Raw genomic sequence first — 21,440 nt, 5'->3', positions numbered from 1 at the left:
GTTGTCAGAATTGATTCTCATGACCTTGCTCTTCCCTCTGTGGATGTTAAGCCCAAGCCGAGTAGAGTTGTCAGCGATGGTACTGGTCTTTTCCTGCATCTGCTGCTGGGTGTGAGAGAGAAGGGCCAGGTCATCTGCAAAGTCGAGGTCTTCTAACTGCGTCCATAATGTCCATTGTATGCCATTTCGTTTCTCTGCCGTGGATTGCTTCATGACCCAGTCTATTGCCAGCAGGAACAGAAATGGTGACAACAAACAGCCCTGTCTCACTCCAGTTTTTATCTGGAAGGCGTCGGTGGGTTGACCGCCATGAATTACCCTGCAGGTCATCCCCTCATAGGAGTTCCTGATGATATTTCTGTACTTCTCTGGCACTCCGTAGTGTCTGAGTAGCTTCCAGAGGGTCTCTCTATTTACGCTGTCGAAAGCCTTTTCATAGTCAATGAAATTAATGAATAGGGGTGAATTCCACTCTAATGACTGCTCCAGTATTATCCGCAGTGTTGCAATCTGGTCTGTGCAGGATCTGTTTTTGCGGAAGCCCGCCTGGTGGTCTCGTAGCTGTGGGTCGACTGCGTCCTTCATCCGGTCCAGTAAAATCCTGTTGAATACTTTTCCTGGGATGGAGAGTAATGTGATCCCTCTGTAGTTTGCACATTGGCTCAGATCTCCTTTCTTCGGTATTTTGACGAGGTAGCCCTCCTTCCATTCTGATGGGATGTGTTCTTCTTCCCATATCTTCTTGAAGAGAGGATGGAGCATCTCTTCCATCGTCTCTATATCGGCCTTCAGTGCTTCTGCCGGAATACCGTCGGGTCCTGCAGTCTTGCCGTTCCTCAGCTTCTTGATGGCTTTGCGGATCTCTTCTTTTGTTGGCACGCTGCAGTCTATCAGCAGATCCCTGTCAGCTTGGTGGATGTCTGGTGGGTCCTGTGGTGCTGGTCTGTTTAGCAGTTCCTCAAAATGTTCTACCCATCTTTCCTTTTGTCTTTCCTCTCCGATGATTGGCTGTCCATCTTTGTCCTTAACTGGTCTTTCTGGTTTACTAAACTTTCCTGACAGCTTCTTGGTAATGTTATATAAGTCTTTCAAATTTCCATGTCTAGCTGCTTCTTCAGCCTCTGCCGCAAGACTCTCTATATAGTCCTTCTTGTCTGCCTTGATGCTTTTCTTAACCCTTTTTGTGGCTTCTGTGTACTGGTTTTGTGCTTTGACCTTTTCGGCTCTTGTTCGACTGTTGTTGATTAGTGCCTTCTTCCCTTTCCTCTCCTCTATCTTCCTCAATGACTCTGCTGATATCCACTCCTTGTGGTTGTGTTTCTTCGGGCCCAGTACTTCTTTGCACGTTGTACTTACTGCTTCCTTCACAGACTTCCACTTCTTGTCGATGTTTTCCTCCTCTTCTTCAATCAACTCTTGCAGGGCTTGAAACTTGTTCCTAAGTGTGAGTTTGTATTCTTCTAACTTGGTTGGGTCTCTCAGAAGTGCTGTGTTGAATGTTTGTCTCCGATTCTTCTCTCCTGTCCAGTTTTTCTTTAATTTCAGCTTCAGCCGGGCAACCAGGAGGTGGTGGTGGTCTGAGGCAACATCAGCTCCTCTCCTAACACAGACATCTTGAAGGGACCTCCTGAACTTCTTAGTGATGCACACATGGTCTATCTGGTTTTCGGTGTTGAGGTCCGGTGAGATCCAAGTAGCTTTGTGTATCCTTTTGTGGGGGAAAATGCTTCCGCCGATGACCAGGTTGTTAGTGGCGCATAGGTTTGCGAATCTCTCCCCGTTGTCGTTCATCTCTCCTATACCTTGCTTTCCCATTGTCTCCTCGTAGCCTCTGTTGTCACTTCCTACCTTGGCATTGAAGTCTCCCATTATGATGTTGATGTCTCTTTCTGGGTATTTCTGAATGATGTCCTGTAGTCTGCTGTAGTATTCTTATTTTCTCTCTTCATTGCTGTCATTTGTAGGGGCATAGCACTGGATAATGTTCATGTTTATTTTTGCCTTCATATTAGACACATAGCCATAATTTAAGATATAGTTTATGCGTTCACAAATGTGAGCGCTCTGTCATTGAATAGAGCGGTGGCACTCAACGGGGTATATAGGACTGGCACGGCCGGCACGGAAAGTGTTAACACTTTGAGTGCCAGCGACGTGTTATGTCGTTATTTCATGCCCCCCGTTGAGTGCCGACGACGCTAATTGTAGTTTTTTTTATTTATTAGCGATCTGAATTCATATTTCATCAACCAAATCTCCCGTTGGTACAGCAGCCCCTCTAGGAGCTCTGATGGGAAAATACCGCCCCCTATCGTCTATCCCTGTGTAACTGCAGGCCATTCGATTACACTGGTGGATCTGTGGGGGGGGGGGGAGCCTACTGGCTCCACTATGCTGGCGAGGGATCTGATGAAGAGGGAAGTGATTGCGAAATGGAAAGCAGCCTGGAATATATATTTACAGCAGCCAATAATCAATCAATAAACACGATCGATATTTGGAATGGCGATCAGGAATTAGAATAATCTTTTTGGAGAACATCTGATCTAAGGTAAGGAGTCTATGTTACCAGTTTTAGGATAATCAGAGCTGTTTTCACTGAGATAACAGCGTGTCCCGTATGTGTATATGTGTGTGTGTGTGTGTGTGCTGTTGAGGAAATAAGAGAATCGATTTCTCAGCTCGTTTCTATAGCGTGCATAAGTACACATATACTATCGATAATCTAGCGTTTATTTGAAAACGATTCATAAATAGGCCGACAAATGACAACGTGTCTAGTGTATTCGAGAATATTCCAATAAATGCCGTTTATGATGGAATCTTTCTATTTTCCTGAAATTTTCTAGAAAACTATAGCTTTTCTAAATGCTATAAAAAGGATATGAACCGATTAAAAAACAATCCATTTCGACAATGTTGACTGCAAACAAGTCATTGATAAGCGACAGGCAGATTAGACACATAGCCATAATTTAAAACATAGATTATGCGTTTTTAACGCTATCATTGAAGTGGGTGGCGGCATTGAAGGGGGTAAAAAGGAAAACACGGCCGGCACTGAAAGTGTTAATGTATCGCGTAATTTCAATGTGGAATTAAGGAATATCAAAATAAAAGCACACGTTGTTGAACTTGATCATGCATATTTATTAGAACATTTAATTACAGCACTATGTTATCAATACACATTTATAAAGAACAATAAAAAAATTATAATTATAGATATTTTTTTAGTTTTTTTGCCAATGCAAGTACCTGTCCCCCCACTGTCACCTACCCATGACCCCACTTTGGGTCGCAAACTGTAGTTTGAGAACCGCTGCCCTAGAGGTAACTCAACACATTCACCCTCCCTAGAGGTAACGCAGTGCATTCATGTTCCACGTGAGGGCTCTTGGGAAGAGAGATACCAGAGACGAGGAGGAACTGAGATGTGAAACTCTCTAGCTACTTCTGTTACCAGCTCTGGGAAAGTAAGCAGACCTGGGACTCATAAAATTGCTTATAACAGTAAAAGTAGAGGAGGCTTATTTGATTGAGCAACAGATTTGCCATGTTTAGGGTCTTAGGAACATAATTGATATTTTAAACTCAATGTCATTCAGCGGATCTATTTTTTAAAAGTTATACTTATTGATGACGTATTTCACCTGTTTGATGATTCACAGACAACAAGGTTAAGCTAGGCTAACAATTTGACCAGTTTTGACATCAGATTGAGAAAATATTCTATTTACATATTTAAGCAGTTGATTGCTATTGCACATGTCAGGTTCGCTAATGACGTGAATGACGTGCGTTCTCAGTGAGGACATTGCCTCCTATTAATTTTCACGGCTGGGTGCCCTCTTCCTACATATTAACCCAACTCCCCACGGTGGCTACTGCAGGCAGAGACAGTTGGCCTATAGAGACATAGACATTATAGAAACCCCACTTTTTGCTGCATGTTGGGTGCGTTACTATTGCTCCGTGCACAAAAGGAATTATGTGGAAAATCCCGATTGTGTTCCTCTTTCCAGCCAGCAAAAGTTATAAAGAAAGGTGGTCTGAAATGCATTCATTTTGTGTTTTGTAATTATTCCTATTCAGATCGACTTAAAAAAAAGAAGAAGAAAATAAATCGAAATAGCCGGCAGTGGCAGATTTAAACAGGATATTGTATCAGAGTTTTTCTTAGTGGCATTACTCATGGAGCATAAACACAGACCTCTGCATGCCTGTCCCTCTGAGGGGTGTGGGGGTCATTTTGTGTGTCTCTCTCTCTCTCTCTCTCTCTCTCTCTCTCTCTCTCTCTCTCTCTCTCTCTCTCTCTCTCTCTCTTTCTCTCTCGCTTGCTCTCACTCTCTCACTCCCCTTCTCTCCCTCTCTCCCTCTTCCCAATGTCACTGTTGTGTTTGTGCCGTGGTCCGTCCAGCCCTGTGGGTGCGTTTGATTATTTCTTTAAATGGATTTGGATTATCACAGATGATTGCCCCTGAGTGGGCAGAGTAATTGATATCTGTTGGGCCCATCCGGGGCGAACGCGTGTTTACGAACGCACTCTCTGCCTGCTGAAGGTTAAAGACGCCTTTATTGTTGTTTTTCCCCCCGAAACACGTGGCCCACATCATTAGTTCCCCCACGCCGCTTAAGACGTTGCGCCATCTGGAGCAGGGAGTGGGGACGTATTACTCAAGCACACAGGCATGAAATTACCGCGTCTGTGTGTGTGTCTGTCTGTCGTCTCCCCCCCCCCACAAGAGTGTACACGTTCTTGCTTGTGTTTGTGTATGTGTGTGTCTTGCGCCAACACAGAAACTGGATTGGCAATTATAGTGGTACCAATCTGATGAAAACATTATTCATTTGATGTTATTCTTTATCATATCATTCTGTGACAGGCTATCAGCGAGGGTGATGAATTGTTTCTCCGTCTGAGAGGGAAGGCGAGAGCCGAGAGGGAAGTTTACGGGAGAGAAAGTTGAAAGCCGCTTGTTCGTCGGTGTCTGGCTGACGGTTGGTCAGTCATTCAGTCAGTTTACTCATGTGTCTGTCCATACAGTAGCTGATGTCAGTGTCTGGCTGTCTGGCGGTCGGTCAGTCAGTCAGTCAGTCAGTCTACTCATGTGTCTGTCTGTCCACACATTGAAAGTTAGGATCAACTGAGTGTCATTAAGGGGAACACCACTCAAGTCTTATTCCTATGGAACAACTCCTGAATTGACATCTCAGTGCCATCACAGCAAGCCATAGACCTGGTTTCAGGCTTTAGGAGAGAGTCGTTCACAAGTTCACAAATGTTGTTTCGCCTATTCCAGACTATAAGGAATAGCGCACATTATTTTCTTAATCGCGTGGTATTCCCCTTTAATTCAACGCCAAAGGTCTTCCAAAGCAAGGAAACGGAACTCTACTTCAGTCGGTGGACGGGCAGCGATGCGATCCTGCACAGGGCTGAAAGAGCGTGGGTTTCAGAGCCACAGATGTCCGCGGCGTTTAATTCAACAGGAGACCAGTTGTAAAAGCCTACTGTAGGTAATGAATGGGAACAAGAGAGACTGATAGACAGACCGCGTCCTCCTCCTCTTGTCAGGCTCCAGTGCAAAGCTCCCAGAGATTCATTTCATCAGCCAATGCAGTTTCCATAATCATATCTGTGTCCTCATATTAGAAAGATAATTAACAGCACTAATGATGGCGTTAAGTTCATTACACATTCACTGCCAGGCCCAGAATGAAGTTGACATTATGTTGCCTTATCATCAAAGGTGGCGTATTGTTGGGAAGTCATTAAAATGTAAATGAGTGTGATGTTCTGATGTTAATTGCAGAGGGGAAGAGATGAGTTATGTATTTAATGCGGCGTTTAAAAAGCCAATGAGGTTCCTATCTGCTAAATGGGGTAATTAATGCTATATATTACTTATGTTTGTCCAAATGAAGGAATGAAATTAAGAAGAAGACGTTCCGACTTGGTGTTTATCTGTCTCAGCACGGCCTCCGTACCCAAACTTTATTATTAGTCTGTTTTCTCTCGCCCGTCTGTAATATTTCTGTAATCTCCCCTCAAATTACTCTTTTTGTTTGCCTGGTAACTTCTCATCTGGGCACGCAGCCCAGTCAGTCAGAGAAACAGCTTTCTTTTCCTCTTCCGTCGGAAGTTTGTCGTCGAGTTTTTATCTCTGGGTTTTTGTCCAGAGTGATGTCACACATTGTTTGTTGGCAAAGTTTTCACGTCTCTTTGTTTTACCCTGAAGAGTTTCAAAAGTGGATGTTTTTTGGAACGACATTCGCCGGATGGAACACATACGCAAGTTGAGTAGATTTTTTGTGGCGCCAGAAGGTTAACCCTTTCATTGCCACACGACAAAGTGTTAACCCTTTCACTACCACACTACAGAATGTTAACCCTTTCACTACCACAATACAGAAGGTTAACCCTTTCACTACCACGCTACAGAAGGTTAACCCTTAGGCGGCTGGGTGGCGCAGCGGACATTGCGCTCGTCACCAACGCAAGAGACACCGGGTTCGAATCCGGCTGTCGCCGTTGCCTCCGGCTTGGGCCGGCCGTCATACTAACTCAATTGGCAGAGTTAGCGGGTGGGAAGTCGAAGGGTGGTAGTCTGGTCGTTGTGAACAGCGAGTCCTACAGGTCGGTTGGGGCGCCTGCACAGCAAAGTCAGGAAAATGGCGGGGGCAGTGTGAGCCTCCTACACGTTACTCCTCGCCAAATGAGAGTCCGCGCTGGCAGGTGAAAAGATGTGACAGGCTGCCTCCACATGTATCGGAGGGGACATGTGATGCAAGACTTCTATCCTCCCTACAACCGGCCAGTGGGGGGCATATGTGAGCAACAATCAGGACAGGGGAGTGAGAATTGGCACGAGAGGTAAATTGGGATGGGGAGAAAAATCACAGAAAAAGGAGGAGAAAAAAGTAGAAAAAAAAAAGTTAACCCTTTCACTACCACACTACAGAAGGTTAACCCTTTCACTACAACACTACAGAAGGGGTACGAGCTGGAGCATATGTGTGTAGGTTTTTAGATAACAGGTATTAAGGGTATATCCTATATAAGACAATTAACTAAAATGTGATCTCATTGGATGTGCACTGACAACTAATGCTTGTATATCTTATCGTGTGTTGTCATGTTTGTTTATGAGTTTGTTTAAAAAATAATAAAAAAATAAAATACAAAAAAACACTACCGAAGATTAACCATTTCACTACCACACTACAGACGGTTAACCCTTTCACTACCACAATACAGAAGGTTAATCCTTTCACTACCACACTACAGACGGTTAACCCTTTCACTACCACACTACAGAAGGTTAAACCTTTCACTACCACAATACAGAAGGTTAATCCTTTCACTACCACACTACAGACGGTTAACCCTTTCACTACCACACTACAGAAGGTTAAACCTTTCACTACCACACTACAGACGGTTAAACACATACGCGAGTTGCATAGATTCTTAGTATAGGTGGCCTACGCCAGACGGACCATAATATATACACCAAAACACAACACGGCTACCATCTGTAAATTATACTCCCTGTATAAAAGAGAGTTGGTGCATGTTGATTGAGTCGATGAAATGTCGTTCCTGGGCCAGCCGTTAGTCTGGACGCATGTTGTTTGACTGGTCTCAGAGCGAGCACTGCTGAGATGATGGGCTTATTGAAGCCGTTAACAGGCAGGATATGAGACCAGTTTGTCTGATGAACACCCCCTGCAGTGACGACACAGTTAGAGTTTTCACACACAACCGCGCACACACGACCGTACGCACACACACACGACCGTACGCACACACACACGACCGTACGCACACACACACGACCACGCACACACACACACACACGCACACACACACACACACACACACACACACACACACACACACACACACACACACACACACACACACACACACACACACACACACACACACACACACACACACACACACACACAAAATGCACACACACACTAGGGCTGGTCGATATGGCCAAAATATCATATCACAGTATTTTTCTTTTCTTTCTTATCATACCGGTATCATGGTATTTGTCTGTATTCATTTTTCAGTTTTCATGTATTTATATTGTAATATAATTGTCATAGTGCTATTTCATTCAAAAATGTCTTTTCAATACCGCTTAACGGAAAATACACAGTATGTCTTTGCCAGGTGAGAGATTATGGGTTTGGTCGTGCCTGTGCCTCTATCCGCAGCTAATGTTGCATACTACTCGGCCGATCAGCCTAATGTTTGCTGTGCTCGAATATTTTTCACATCGGTCAACAACAATTATTTTACTTGAATTAATATATACCTTTTGTGGACACCTGCACAGGCAAGGATATGTCATAAGGCTGTTACCCCCAGTAAATATCAAGTGGTGAGTTAGCCAAATGGGAGTTAAAATCCAGACAATACCTTTTTATTTTTACTGATCATGGATCAAATTGAATTGGATTGGATTAATGGATTAATTAATACCAGCAACACAAATATTACTACTAATAGCAATATGTACAAACGTAGACCTTTCCTTTCTATCAAGCATTCAATGGTTCAAACATAGACCTTACTGTACCTTTCTATTAATCGTTCAACAGTTCAAACATAGACCTTACCTTTCTATCAAGCATTTATGTTATTAATCAGCATTAGAAAACCTAATAATAAGCCATAGCCCTACCAGAATATAATAGAGGATTAAATTCAACATAAAAACTCTATTTTACTTTGGAATTGTTCAACATTATGATTTTTCTTTAACTCATTGAACGCCAAAAACTAGTATTCTCGTTTTTCAAAGCCAACTGTTGGCCGCCAAACACGTAAAATATACTCGTTTAAAAAAAATTATTATTATTCTAAACAGTCCGCCGGACCTTCTTGTGTGAGCTCTGTTTTAATTGGAATTGAAATGACAATCGAATCCCGATAGGTGGCAGTATCACCTACCTTTTGAACTGGGCTAGTTTACTGTGGGGAAGGGGGTTGCTCACTCACTGCTGGCTACCACTAGCTTGCAGACTGTCTATGCAATGGCGAGCGAACTATTGGAGATTATTATGAAGAGGACAAAACAATCACACTTTCACACTTATGGATGATAAGGTGCATTTTATCCAGACTACATTGGACTCAGCACTTCTGGTAAATCATAAAAATACTATAGTCAAATCGGCCGAGCATGTAACATCTGACCACCGTTCCGCGGTAGTCGCCGACACTAGAGTTGAGAGCACTCCAGACTAGGGCAAACTAACGTTCGGCAATGGCGATCGCCTAGAGACGAGCAAACTATTGGAGAGTATTATGAAGAGGACAAAAGGTGACGATCCATCCATAGCATAAGGTGCGTTTTCACCAGACTATGTTGGATTCTAGTATTTTCAAACAGGCTGTTTGGATGTAACGATGACATTATCTGTTGGGCGCTGCCAGGGCCAACTAACGTTATTTATTGTTCTGACCCAAGACACTTCGGAGCAAGAGTGGACAGGGTTTTGGTGGACCTGCTGACAAAGGTAACGTCTATTTTACCGAACCCCATCATAAAACATGCCTTTGTAATGATGCCAGAAAACGATTCCGTGAAGGGACCCATGGTTTGAGAATCATTCTACTATGGTCATGTTACCTTTGACCTGGAAATAATATAGGTGGTAGGTGAGCAACCCACATGAAATGCACATATGCGCACAAAACACGTCATATCTCGTGTTCCAGGAAACAGAATGGATTATTTTTAAACGGGACGATTTTTTTGCATGGGATAGCGCAAGAACGAAGGTTTGTAGAACTAAATTTTTTTCCCCCTGTTGGAGTATACATATTTCCTTTCAAATGAGCCATACTATTGTCTCGATAGCTATAATATAGAATATACGATGGGTCTGCAAACATCGTGAAAATGGTCAAAAAACGCTGGCGCCAGGGAGTACAGATGGAAAAACAGCGTGGCAGTCAAAGAGTTAAATGGCAGCCCTAATATAGCCTATAAAATATGTGGTGTTTCGAAAAATGCAGACATCCATGCAAATGCACCAGAAAGCTGCACTGGTTATACTGCCTTACAACACACACACATACAGAGCACAGACACACACACACATGTACACTCACACAGATCTACACAGAGTGCACACACTTACCTTGCCCTTAACTGCAACGTGCCACGGTGATATTAATGTTTATGTTAATTAGATCACACCCACAAATGATTACATTTCCAGACAGGGTTATTGTGAGACTGTAGCCACTAGCTTATTTTGCCCCAGTGAATGCAATTTAGACAAGACGTAATTGTATGAATGTGTTGTAATTGCATGAGGAAGCAAACAATACCATCACGATTATGCCATCCTCTGAGGCAGGTGACGTGGTACATTATGAGACATCCTCTGTGGCGTGCAGGCAGGTGATGTGGTACATTATGAGACATCCTCTGTGGCGTGGAGGCAGGTGACGTGGTACATTATGAGACATCCTCTGTGGCGTGGAGGCAGGTGACGTGGTACATTATGAGACATCCTCTGTGGCGTGGAGGCAGGTGATGTGGTACATTATGAGACATCCTCTGTGGCGTGGAGGCAGGTGACGTGGTACATTATGAGACATCCTCTGTGGCGTGCAGGCAGGGTGATGTGGTACATTATGAGACATCCTCTGTGGCGTGGAGGCAGGCGATGTGGTACATTATGAGACATCCTCTGTGGCGTGCAGGCAGGGTGATGTGGTACATTATGAGACATCCTCTGTGGCGTGCAGGCAGGGTGATGTGGTACATTATGAGACATCCTCTGTGGCGTGCAGGCAGGGTGATGTGGTACATTATGAGACATCCTCTGTGGCGTGGAGGCAGGTGACGTGGTACATTATGAGACATCCTCTGTGGCGTGGAGGCAGGTGATGTGGTACATTATGAGACATCCTCTGTGGCGTGCAGGCAGGGTGATGTGGTACATTGTGAGCCAGAGGAGAAGTGATTGCGCTGTGTGTTCTTTGCATTGGAACCTGTCGAGTTATGGAGATAGAAAAGGGTAGAACCTGCAACATAACGCTCCACAATTAGTCTGTGAATGACCTGTCTCACCTGTCCTCATATTACCTGTCCTCACCTGTCCTCATATTGACTTGTCTCTACGTGTATCTGTTGAACCCCCCATCTGTTGATATTTGTCTACGTGTCACTCCTCTGTCTATTATCTTTTATGTTATACCCCGTAGGTCCGATTACACACACACACACACACACACACACACACACACACACACACACACACACACACACACACACACACACACACACACACACACACACACACACACACACACACACACACACACACACACACACACACACACACACCCTCCCTTTAGCTAGAGAGGAACCTTGGTATTGTACTGTAGCGTTCTAGTGTTATTTGAATGGACCAATCAGGTTATTCCCCCTCCTCTGCAGGAGTTTCTGTCCAGCATGGAGGCTCATCGACAGAGAGGACACTGCATGTTCGAGACCATGAGGAAGAACTACTTACAGGTCGGTCAAACGCGTGTATCCTCTGTCATGTACACTACGCTGAAATAGACATCCCTTTCGTTATCCCTTTCACTGCGACAATACAGAAGGTTAACCCTTTCACTACCACAATACAGGCGGTTAACCCTTTCACTGCGACAATACAGAAGGTTAATCCTTTCACTACCACACTACAGAAGGTTAACCCTTTCACCACCACACTACAAAATGTTAACCCTTTCACTGCCACACTACAGAATGTTAACCCTTTCACTACCACACTACAGACAGTTAGCCCTTTCACTGTGACAATACAGAAGGTTAACCTTTTCATTACCACACGACAAAGTGTTAACCCTTTCACTACCACACTACATAAGGTTAACCCTTTCACTGCCACACGACAAAGTGTTAACCCTTTCACTACCACACTACAGCAGGTTAACCCTTTCACTACCACACCACAGAAGGTTAACCCTGTCACTACCTCACTACATACGGTTAACCCTTTCATTACCACACTACAGAAGGTTAACCCTTTCACTACCACACTACAGAAGGTTAACCCTTTCACTACCACACTACAGAGTGATAACCCTTTCACTACCACACTACAGAAGGTTAACCCTTTCACTACCACACTACAGACTGTTAACCCTTTCACTGCGACAATACAGAAGTATAACCCTTTCACTGCCGGTTAAGTGTGGTAGTGAAATGGTTAAGGAAGCCGACGCGGAGCTGAGACGCTGACCCTGATGTTCCTCTCTCCCTCCTCTCCTCCCTCCCTCCCGCCCAGCTGTGTGGCAGCGAGCTGGAGCAGGTGAGCTGCCAGTGGCTGTGCGTGGAGGCGGAGCTGCTCAGGGAGAGGGCAGTGTTTGGCCCCGGGCCCGGGGTGGTGCTGACCCGGGGCTGGGTCCAGGATGCAGCTGAGGGGCCCAGCCGCACCAGGCCTCGCATCCGCAGGGAGGCCCAGAGGCGCTCCAAACGGGTACGCTCTTGATGCAGAATTGTTGTGGCATCGAATGGATGAAAAACGTGGTTAAAAGCAACACAATGACGTGTATCGGAGGGTGGAATGAAATCCCCACCTGAGCGTGACATTAGAATATGGTCGATTGTTTGCTAGCAGCCCTCTGGCGTCCACTGGCCGATTTTCGAAAATCCCTGAACATGAACTTGCATCGGTTTATGATAGATTATTCCTTACTGGGTATTTAAGTACCTCATATTTGGTACCATTTTGAAGCTAACAACTAGGTTCCAATGATATAAAATATGTGTATGATTATCATTATTATTATTATTATTATTATTATTATTATTATTATTATTATTATTATTATTATTATTATTATTATTATTATTATTATTATTATTATTATTATTATTATTATTATTATTATGTAGTTGCACTTGAACTTGTTGAAATTGAAAGTGTAATGAAATATATTATATATAGAATATGACCCAGTAATGAATACACTAAATACAGCAATGTGGCTATTTGAAAACATTCCATTCGCTAAATAAATACGTCAATTGTGTCTTCTCTTCGCGTTTGCCAACGTTAGCTCGCAGCTAGCGTCAAGCATTTAGGCCTTGGACACACTCATCGTCAATTCTAGGTTGATAAAATGAAATATATTATATATAGAATATGACCCAGTAATGAATAAACTAAATACACCAATGTGGCTATTTGAAAACATTGCATTAGCTAAATAAATTCGTCAATTGTGTCTTCTCTTCACGTTAGCCAACGTTAGCCCGCAACTTAGGCTTGGCTGGCTATATTGTGTGTTCACGTTAGCCAACTTTAGCTCGCAGCTAGCGTCAAGCAGCTAGGCCTTGGACACACTCATCGTCAATTCTAGGTTGATAAAATGAAATATATTATATATAGAATATGACCCAGTAATGAATAAACTAAATACAGCAATGTGGCTATTTGAAAACATTGCATTCCCTAAATAAATACGTCAATTGTGTCTTCTCTTCACGTTAGCCAACGTTAGCCCGCAGCTTAGGCTGGGCTGGCTATATTGTGTGTTCACGTTAGCCAACTTTAGCTCGCAGCTAGCGTCAAGCAGCTAGGCCTTGGACACACACATCGTCAATTCTAGGTTGATAAAATGAAATATATTATATATAGAATATGACCCAGTAATGAATAAACTAAATACAACAATGTGGCTATTTGAAAACATTGCATTCGCTAAATAAATACGTTGTCCCTCGGTCACGCTCGTGGGTGCGCCGCGCATCGTGACCCACACAAAGCTCGTTTTCCTGGGTGTTTTTATTTTTTTACTTCACATCTGTACTTTTGAAACAAGCTTTTTGAGTGGAAAATATTACGAAAATCTCTGGAAAAACATCTCACAAACACTATAGACTGTCAGAAACTTTAACGAATGCTATAATAAGGCCAACAATTGAGTATAAACAGTACTTACACGGTCGTTTCGAACTGCGTGCGCAACCTCATAATCCTGGGCAAGAGAAATTTCATGACCGGTGGCTATGGAAGATGTGGCCAAAGAACACGATCGCCGTTTCAGGGGGGGTTATATATACTCCCTGTGAGACTTGCGGACTGATACTTCCGTCAATTGAAGTGGTACAGTAGGGCTCAGTGACAAGCACATCCAAAAATGCTGTCCCTCCGCCCAAATCTGCCCAAACCGGACCAATTAGCATGACAACAGAGCCCTGATCATGCTGGCGAGACTGGCGACTCCGAAGAGCTCTAGGGAAACAGCCATGTTTATTTCCTGTCAGCTATTGTATCAGCAAATACTGAAACAGGAAACACACTTGTGCCTGTTTGGAATGTTTATGTTGTCACGTGTGAAAAGGTCTGTATACCAGCACCTCACTGCATCATCCAAGAATATGCATAATGTGTACATCTCCTTTTAATTTAGAAAATATTATTTGAAAAAGTGTTTTAGTCAGATTTGGGCCCACAGAAAGCTTTTACTGAGCTCCGCAGGCGTGGTTCAGATTTGGACACAGATGAGGTGGGACAATATATACATGACATCCTGGTCCAAATGAAGGACAGTTTGTCTACAGAATAAACAGATAATATTGTATTTTTTTCACACATAATTTAGTACTCTTGAGTAGGGGTGTAAAGGTACACGTATCCTTTTCAGTGTGTACTGTACCGTACCGAACGGCTGTGTAGTGTACCGAACGAATACAACGGTATGTTAACCACTAACGACCGCCCACGGGGGCTGTTTTTTTCACAATCTAATAATAATAATAATAATTATAATTTTCTTTTTTTAATGTACAAGTCGATTATTAATTTCAATATAGAATATTCATTGACAGCCCTACAAGTACAATTAGTTACTGCACACTACATCACCCCTGAGTGGAACATGGAAAGCCAAACTTTCCCCCACTGTACCGAAAACCCGTACCGAACCGTGACTTCAAAACCGAGGTACGTACCGAACCGTGGTTTTTGTGTACCGTTACACCCCTACTCTTGAGTTCAAACGAATCCTAGACATACTGTATGGAAATTGATTCTCGTGGGTCTCGCCGTGAAAACGTCTGGGAACCTAGCGGGCCTAACAGGTGTCATCCCTGGCTGTGACAGGTGCCGGGGTCCCTGGGTCTGTGTTTGAGGGCTGGCGTGCCTGAGAAGAGCAGAAGTGGAACAGAGGCGGACGCAGGTAAAGGAACACCTCTTAACAGAACGTGCATGTCTACTGTCTGAGTGGGATGCGCACTCATTATTCTTACAGATGCAACAACGATGACAATATTGCAAACAATTGCCTATTCTTCAGCTGCATCACAGTATTTAGTCAGCTCGTTTTTAATACCCATCCTCAGAGCAGGTCGGTACACAGTGCAAAGTTAGGTGTTTAGGTGTCCTTGCACTGTTGGAACCGCAGGGTTCAAACCAGCGACCTTCTGTTGCGAGGTGTGAAAACCTATATTTGTGCGTATTCCAGAGCCCAGGATCCTGTGCGAGGCAGGGTCGGAGACGAGGGAGGAAGAGGAGGAGGGAAGGCAGGACTGTGACCGCCTGACCTTCTTCCCCGCTCTGAACGAGACCGCCGCGGCCGCCGAGGCCCCTCCCCCCGAGTCCGCCCCGGACCCGTGCTCCCGCACACACACCTGCCCCGACACTCACATCATCCTGCAGGCCCTGGACCCCGGAGAGGAGGTAGAGTACCGTGTTCCCACACACACACACCTTCCCTGACAGAGTTCAGAGTGAAGGAATTGGTCAAATCGTATTCATCCCAATAATATTCAGTCACATCATGGGATGGAGGTTATGGTATTCCAATTGTACGGCGCTGCACCCGGGATCTCATCTGTCCTCATTAACTTAATGCGCTGGAGTCGAGGTCCGCGCAGGATCTTGCGCAAGATATGCCTACTGTACATTTCCAGCAGTTGAACTTCCAGACCACTGATACCATTATCACCTTTAATGTCAGTCTGTGTTTCCCCATCCTATAGGTAACTAATGTAGCAATGGTGAGAGGCATGCGCTGACACACTTTACTTTAGCTATGACTCCAAACAGGAGCCAGGCTTTGATTACAGCTCTGAATACTAAAATAATAACCACACACTGGATTACAGCTCTGAATACTAAAATAATAACCACACACTGGATTACAGCTCTGAATACTAAAATAATAACCACACACTGGATTACAGCTCTGAATACTAAAATAATAACCACACACTGGATTACAGCTCTGAATACTAAAATAATAACCACACACTGGATTACAGCTCTGAATACTAAAATAATAACCACACATTGGATTACAGCTCTGAATACTAAAATAATAACCACACATTGGATTACAGCTCTGAATACTAAAATAATACCCACATGCTAAATTACAGATTTGAATATTAAAATAGTACCCACTCACTGGATTATAGCTCTGAATACTAAAATAATACCCACACGCTAAATTACAGCTCTGAATACTAAAAGAATACCCACACGCTAAATTACAGCTCTGTATACTAAAAGAATACCCACTCACTGGATTACAGATCTGAATATAAAAATAATACTCACACGCTAAATTACAGATCTGAATACTAAAAGAATACTCACACGCTAAATTACAGATCTGAATACTAAAAGAATACTCACACGCTAAATTACAGATCTGAATACTAAAATAATACTCACACGCTAAATTACAGATCTGAATACTAAAAGAATACTCACACGCTAAATTACAGATCTGAACTGAATACTAAAAGAATACCCACATGCTAAATTTTAGCTCTGTATACTAAAAGAATACCCTCTCATTGGATTACAGCTCTTAATACTAAATAATACCCACTCACTGAAATTACAGCTCTGAATACTAAAAGAATAACTATATATATATTTATCATAAATACCACCCTGGTTGTGTTTTCTAATTTAATTTATCATAAATTGTCTGTCTGTGTTATAATATGTATATATATATATATATATATATATTTCTTTTACATCATGGGAACGTGATTCACAAATTTGTTATCTAGATTAATGCTAACAAATCTGACTTTTCACAAAAATACTGTTAAAATAAAATGAATACCGTATCACTATTCTATTCACCTCAAAGTCCAGTATAATGACAATGAATTGCAATATCTAACAAATATCTACGATTTATAGATGAGCCCTTTTGAATGTTGTGATATTTATTTCCTCCCGTGTCTCCTAGTCCTACTCTGTAATAACACGTGGGCAGCAGAAAACACAGACACACATGTGGACAGGGACCCCCTCTCCGTGTGGGCAGCATGAAACACAGACACACATGTGGGCAGCCAGGGACCCCCTCTCCGCCTGGGCAGCAAGAAACACAGACACACATGTGGGCAGGGACCCCCTCTCTGCGTGGGCAGCAGGAAACACAGACACACATGTGGGCAGGGACCCCCTCTCTGCGTGGGCAGCAGGAAACACAGACACACATGTGGGCAGGGACCCCCTCTCTGCGTGGGCAGCAGGAAACACAGACACACATGTGGGCAGGGACCCCCTCTCCTCCGGCAGCCAGCAGCAGCATTTAATGTTTCTGACAGAAGTATTAATAAAAACAGTAGGTGGTGAGACAAGCTGTCTTATGCCCACTTAGTGTGTGTGTGTGTGTGTGTGTGTGTGTGTGTGTGTGTGTGTGTGTGTGTGTGTGTGTGTGTGTGTGTGTGTGTGTGTGTGTGTGTGTGTGTGTGTGTGTGTGTGTGTGTGTGTGTGTGTGTGTGTGTGTGTGTGTGTGTGTGTGTGTGTGTGTGTGTGTGTGTGTGTGTGTGTGTGTGTGTGTGTGTGTGTGTGTGTGTGTGTGTGTGTGTCCCACTGTGCTTTCCGTCAAATTAACACGGTCATTAGTTCTGAAACACACACGCTTACACACTCAGGTCAGCTCCTCGCTGTCCCATAGACGCCTGCCGCGGCTGATAGCCTGACCACACAACCGCTGATCTCACGCCCGCGTGTACAGGACGCTTCGCAGCTAAAGGCCTTTTCTTATTTAGCATTGTTAGCATTTAGCATTTTTAGATTATATATATATTAGATTAGCATACTGCACCTTATGTGTATACTGTATACGTACTTCATCAGAGCATATATTTAGCATTTTTAGATTATATATATATTAGATTAGCATACTGCACCTTATGTGTATACTGTATACGTACTTCATCAGAGCATATATTTAGCATTTTTTGCATTTAGCATTTATTTTTTTAAATTATATTAGATTATATATTAGTTATTAGATTATATATATATATATATATATATATATATATATATATATATATATATATATATATATTGTAACTATATTTATTGTAGGGCAAATATAACAGAGGGCATACATACCCTCATCTTGCACCTTGACATTTTTACACTGCCTACTTGCCCACATGCGCATGTCCAGAGTTAATTATATTGTTATATTGTTTACACTACCTATCTTTATTTTTATTTTTACTTCTCCACAAAAAATAAATAAAAATTAAGCCAATTTATTGTAACTTCACACACATGTCTCAAACTATAAAATGTCTGGTACAAAATTATTTGGTTTGAGAGTAATTGAGTTAGAGTTGGAATGCATGTCCCATATTCCAGAAGTACTAAATACAGTTCTGTGAAATGATGAAAATTAAAGACGTATATATATATACATATACTGTATATAGGCATTTGTTTATGTGTCTTTCCAAGAACTATTTAACATTCACTAAGGCCTTGATGTTTTTTAATTTTTAATAAATTCACTGTATTTAATAATGACTTCACACATTCCAACTCTTTAAATCAATGACTCTCAAACCAAATTAATGTGTACTAGTTCATAGTTTTGGGATATGTGTTAATGTTATTGGTATTGTAAATCAGCTTGTCTTTTTTTGGGTTCCTTTTTTAGAAGTCCTTGCACCACGAATGTTTACCGTAAATTATGTCAAATGGACAAAAGTTTGCAACAAAAAACAAGAAATCCATATAAGCATTGACAAATTTAGATGAAGTACGTATACAGTATACACATGCACGACGGTGGTGTATTTGAAGTCCCTGTCTTGTGATTTCCCGTCTCTCACAGTGACCACACCGGGTAGACCGTATTGCAGTCTTCCTCATTCACTATATCGTATCTTATCCACGTGGCATTTGGCAGTTGGCTGTATTTGGCATCAGAGACTACACACTAAAAAAAGACGTGAAAAACACAAAATTCTGTATTCATCTTTCTCAAGCTTATCTGAATACAGGATAAAAGTATTTCCCAAATATTGTCTTTTTCTTCAGTTGGCCTGCTATTTCATTGTGCCCAGCGCACAGAACATATTATTATTATTATTATTATTATTATTATTATTATTATTATTTCTTAAAGCATTTTCCTTCATTCAACCGCATGACCTTCATCCACACAGTACACACACACACACACACACACACACACACACACACACACACACACACACACACACACACACACACACACACACACACACACACACACACACACACACACACACACATACATGCTCTCATGAACACACATGCACTCAGGCATAAACAAACATACACAGTCTCCTCTCAGACTCTCCCACTGACATGAGCACAAAGAGAGACACACTCATAATTAGCTCTCCAGCCAATAGTGTGATTATGACGGTAATGTGTGTGGGGAGAAATCAATGATGTGGCATTAGGCTCTCAGTCAATAAGAGAGTCCTTCTCTCTCCTTCTCCTCCCTTCTCCTCTCCTCCTCTCTTCTCCTCCCTTCCCTCATCAGCCAAATCACCCTCACACTGATAACCCGTATCTGTCCAGACTACGGGCAGGGAGATAAGGAAGCATCGGGTTTATTATGTATTGACTTTTATCATTAACGACGCCAAGTTCAACACTTGTTTCTCCGCCTCTTGCATGGTAACATTGGGTTGATACAGTGTGTTATATATCATTTTGTGTTTACTGACAAAGTGTGCGAGATCATTTTGTGTTTACTGACAAAGTGTGCGATATCATTTTGTGTTTACTGACAAAGTGTGCGATATCATTTTGTGTTTACTGACAAAGTGTGCGATATCATTTTGTGTTTACTGACAAAGTGTGCGATATCATTTTGTGTTTACTGACAAAGTGTGCGATATCATTTTGTGTTTACTGACAAAGTGCGATATCATTTTGTGTTTACTGACAAAGTGTGCGATATCATTTTGTGTTTACTGACAAAGTGCGATATCATTTTGTGTTTACTGACAAAAATGCCAATCAACTCAGACCACGATATTGCTCCCTTTGCTATTTTATATATTTGACACAGCCTCAATCACCTTGACTCTTTTCACACGTCGTTTCTGTATCTATACGCAAACGAGAGGCTCCGATCACTTAGCAGGTTTCACATTGTGTGCATGGCAGTGATTAATTTCTCTAATAATGACCGGGCCCTCCTCCTCCATATAAGAGAGAGAGAGAGAGAGAGAGAGAGAGAGAGAGAGAGAGAGAGAGAGAGAGGAGAGAGAGAGAGAGAGAGAGAGAGAGAGAGAGAGAGAGAGAGAGAGAGAGAGAGAGAGAGAGAGAGAGAGAGAGAGAGAGAGAGAGAGAGAGAGAGAGAGAGAGAGAGAGAGAGAGAGAGAGAGAGAGAGAGAGAGAGAGAGAGAGAGAGAGAGAGAGAGAGAGAGAGAGAGAGAGAGAGAGAGAGAGAGAGAGAGAGAGAGAGAGAGAGAGACACACACACTCTCTGGTGAGGAAGGGGAGTTGTGATTTGATTTGATTAGTATAAATCGCGAGGGGCCTGTGGGTGAGTCAGGGGGCCCCATATGGTTTTGGGGCGCCACTGTCCCAGGGGCCTGCAGAATGGGGGCGCAGGGAGGGAGCCAGGTGCACACATTCACTGTGAAATGAGGGGAGACAATAGAATTAACCACACATTATCACCACACAGTTAGCATTAGATAGGACCAGCGCTGATATGGTAGCAGCATGTGGATCCATTCGTGGGATAATGGTCTACGGAGCACAACCTCGCTCTCTCTCTGTCTGTCTCTCTCTCTCTTTTCCATCAATCAAGTCTGATAATGAAGTGTTCAACTGTGTCGTTTTAATAATGATTAAAATATGTGATTAAAATGATCAATCAAGTCAGGCCCGGAGTGGCTTCTCTTCCACCGTGTCCCGGGAGAGACCCGCACAAATGTAGATTTAGTCTCATAATGTGGATCTCTCTTGCTCTCTCTTCTTTCTGTCTCTCTCTCTCTCTCTCTCTCTCTGTTTCTGTCTCTCTCTCACCTCTCTCTTTCCTCTCCTTTCTTTCTTCTTCTGTCTCTCTCTCTCTCTCTGTCTTTCTGCTACTCTCTCTCTCTCTC

The 21,440-nt window shown here is 42.8% G+C and overlaps 1 protein-coding gene across 1 annotated transcript in view; it reads left to right on the top strand.

Moving 5' to 3' along the window:
• wdfy4 (WDFY family member 4) overlaps positions 1–21,440 on the top strand; it is a gene marked incomplete at its 5' end in the record, with an annotated part of 306,077 nt that overhangs the window by 203,164 nt on the left and 81,473 nt on the right. The window contains 4 exon segments of the mRNA XM_084321866.1: positions 11,484–11,561; positions 12,340–12,531; positions 15,163–15,238; positions 15,524–15,738. Coding sequence (XP_084177992.1) covers positions 11,484–11,561; positions 12,340–12,531; positions 15,163–15,238; positions 15,524–15,738 — 561 coding nt within the window.

This window comes from Notolepis coatsorum (assembly GCF_963971535.1).
Source record: "Notolepis coatsorum genome assembly, chromosome: 9".
NCBI lineage: Eukaryota > Metazoa > Chordata > Actinopteri > Aulopiformes > Paralepididae > Notolepis > Notolepis coatsorum.
This window is presented reverse-complemented; position numbering and strand designations above follow the sequence as displayed.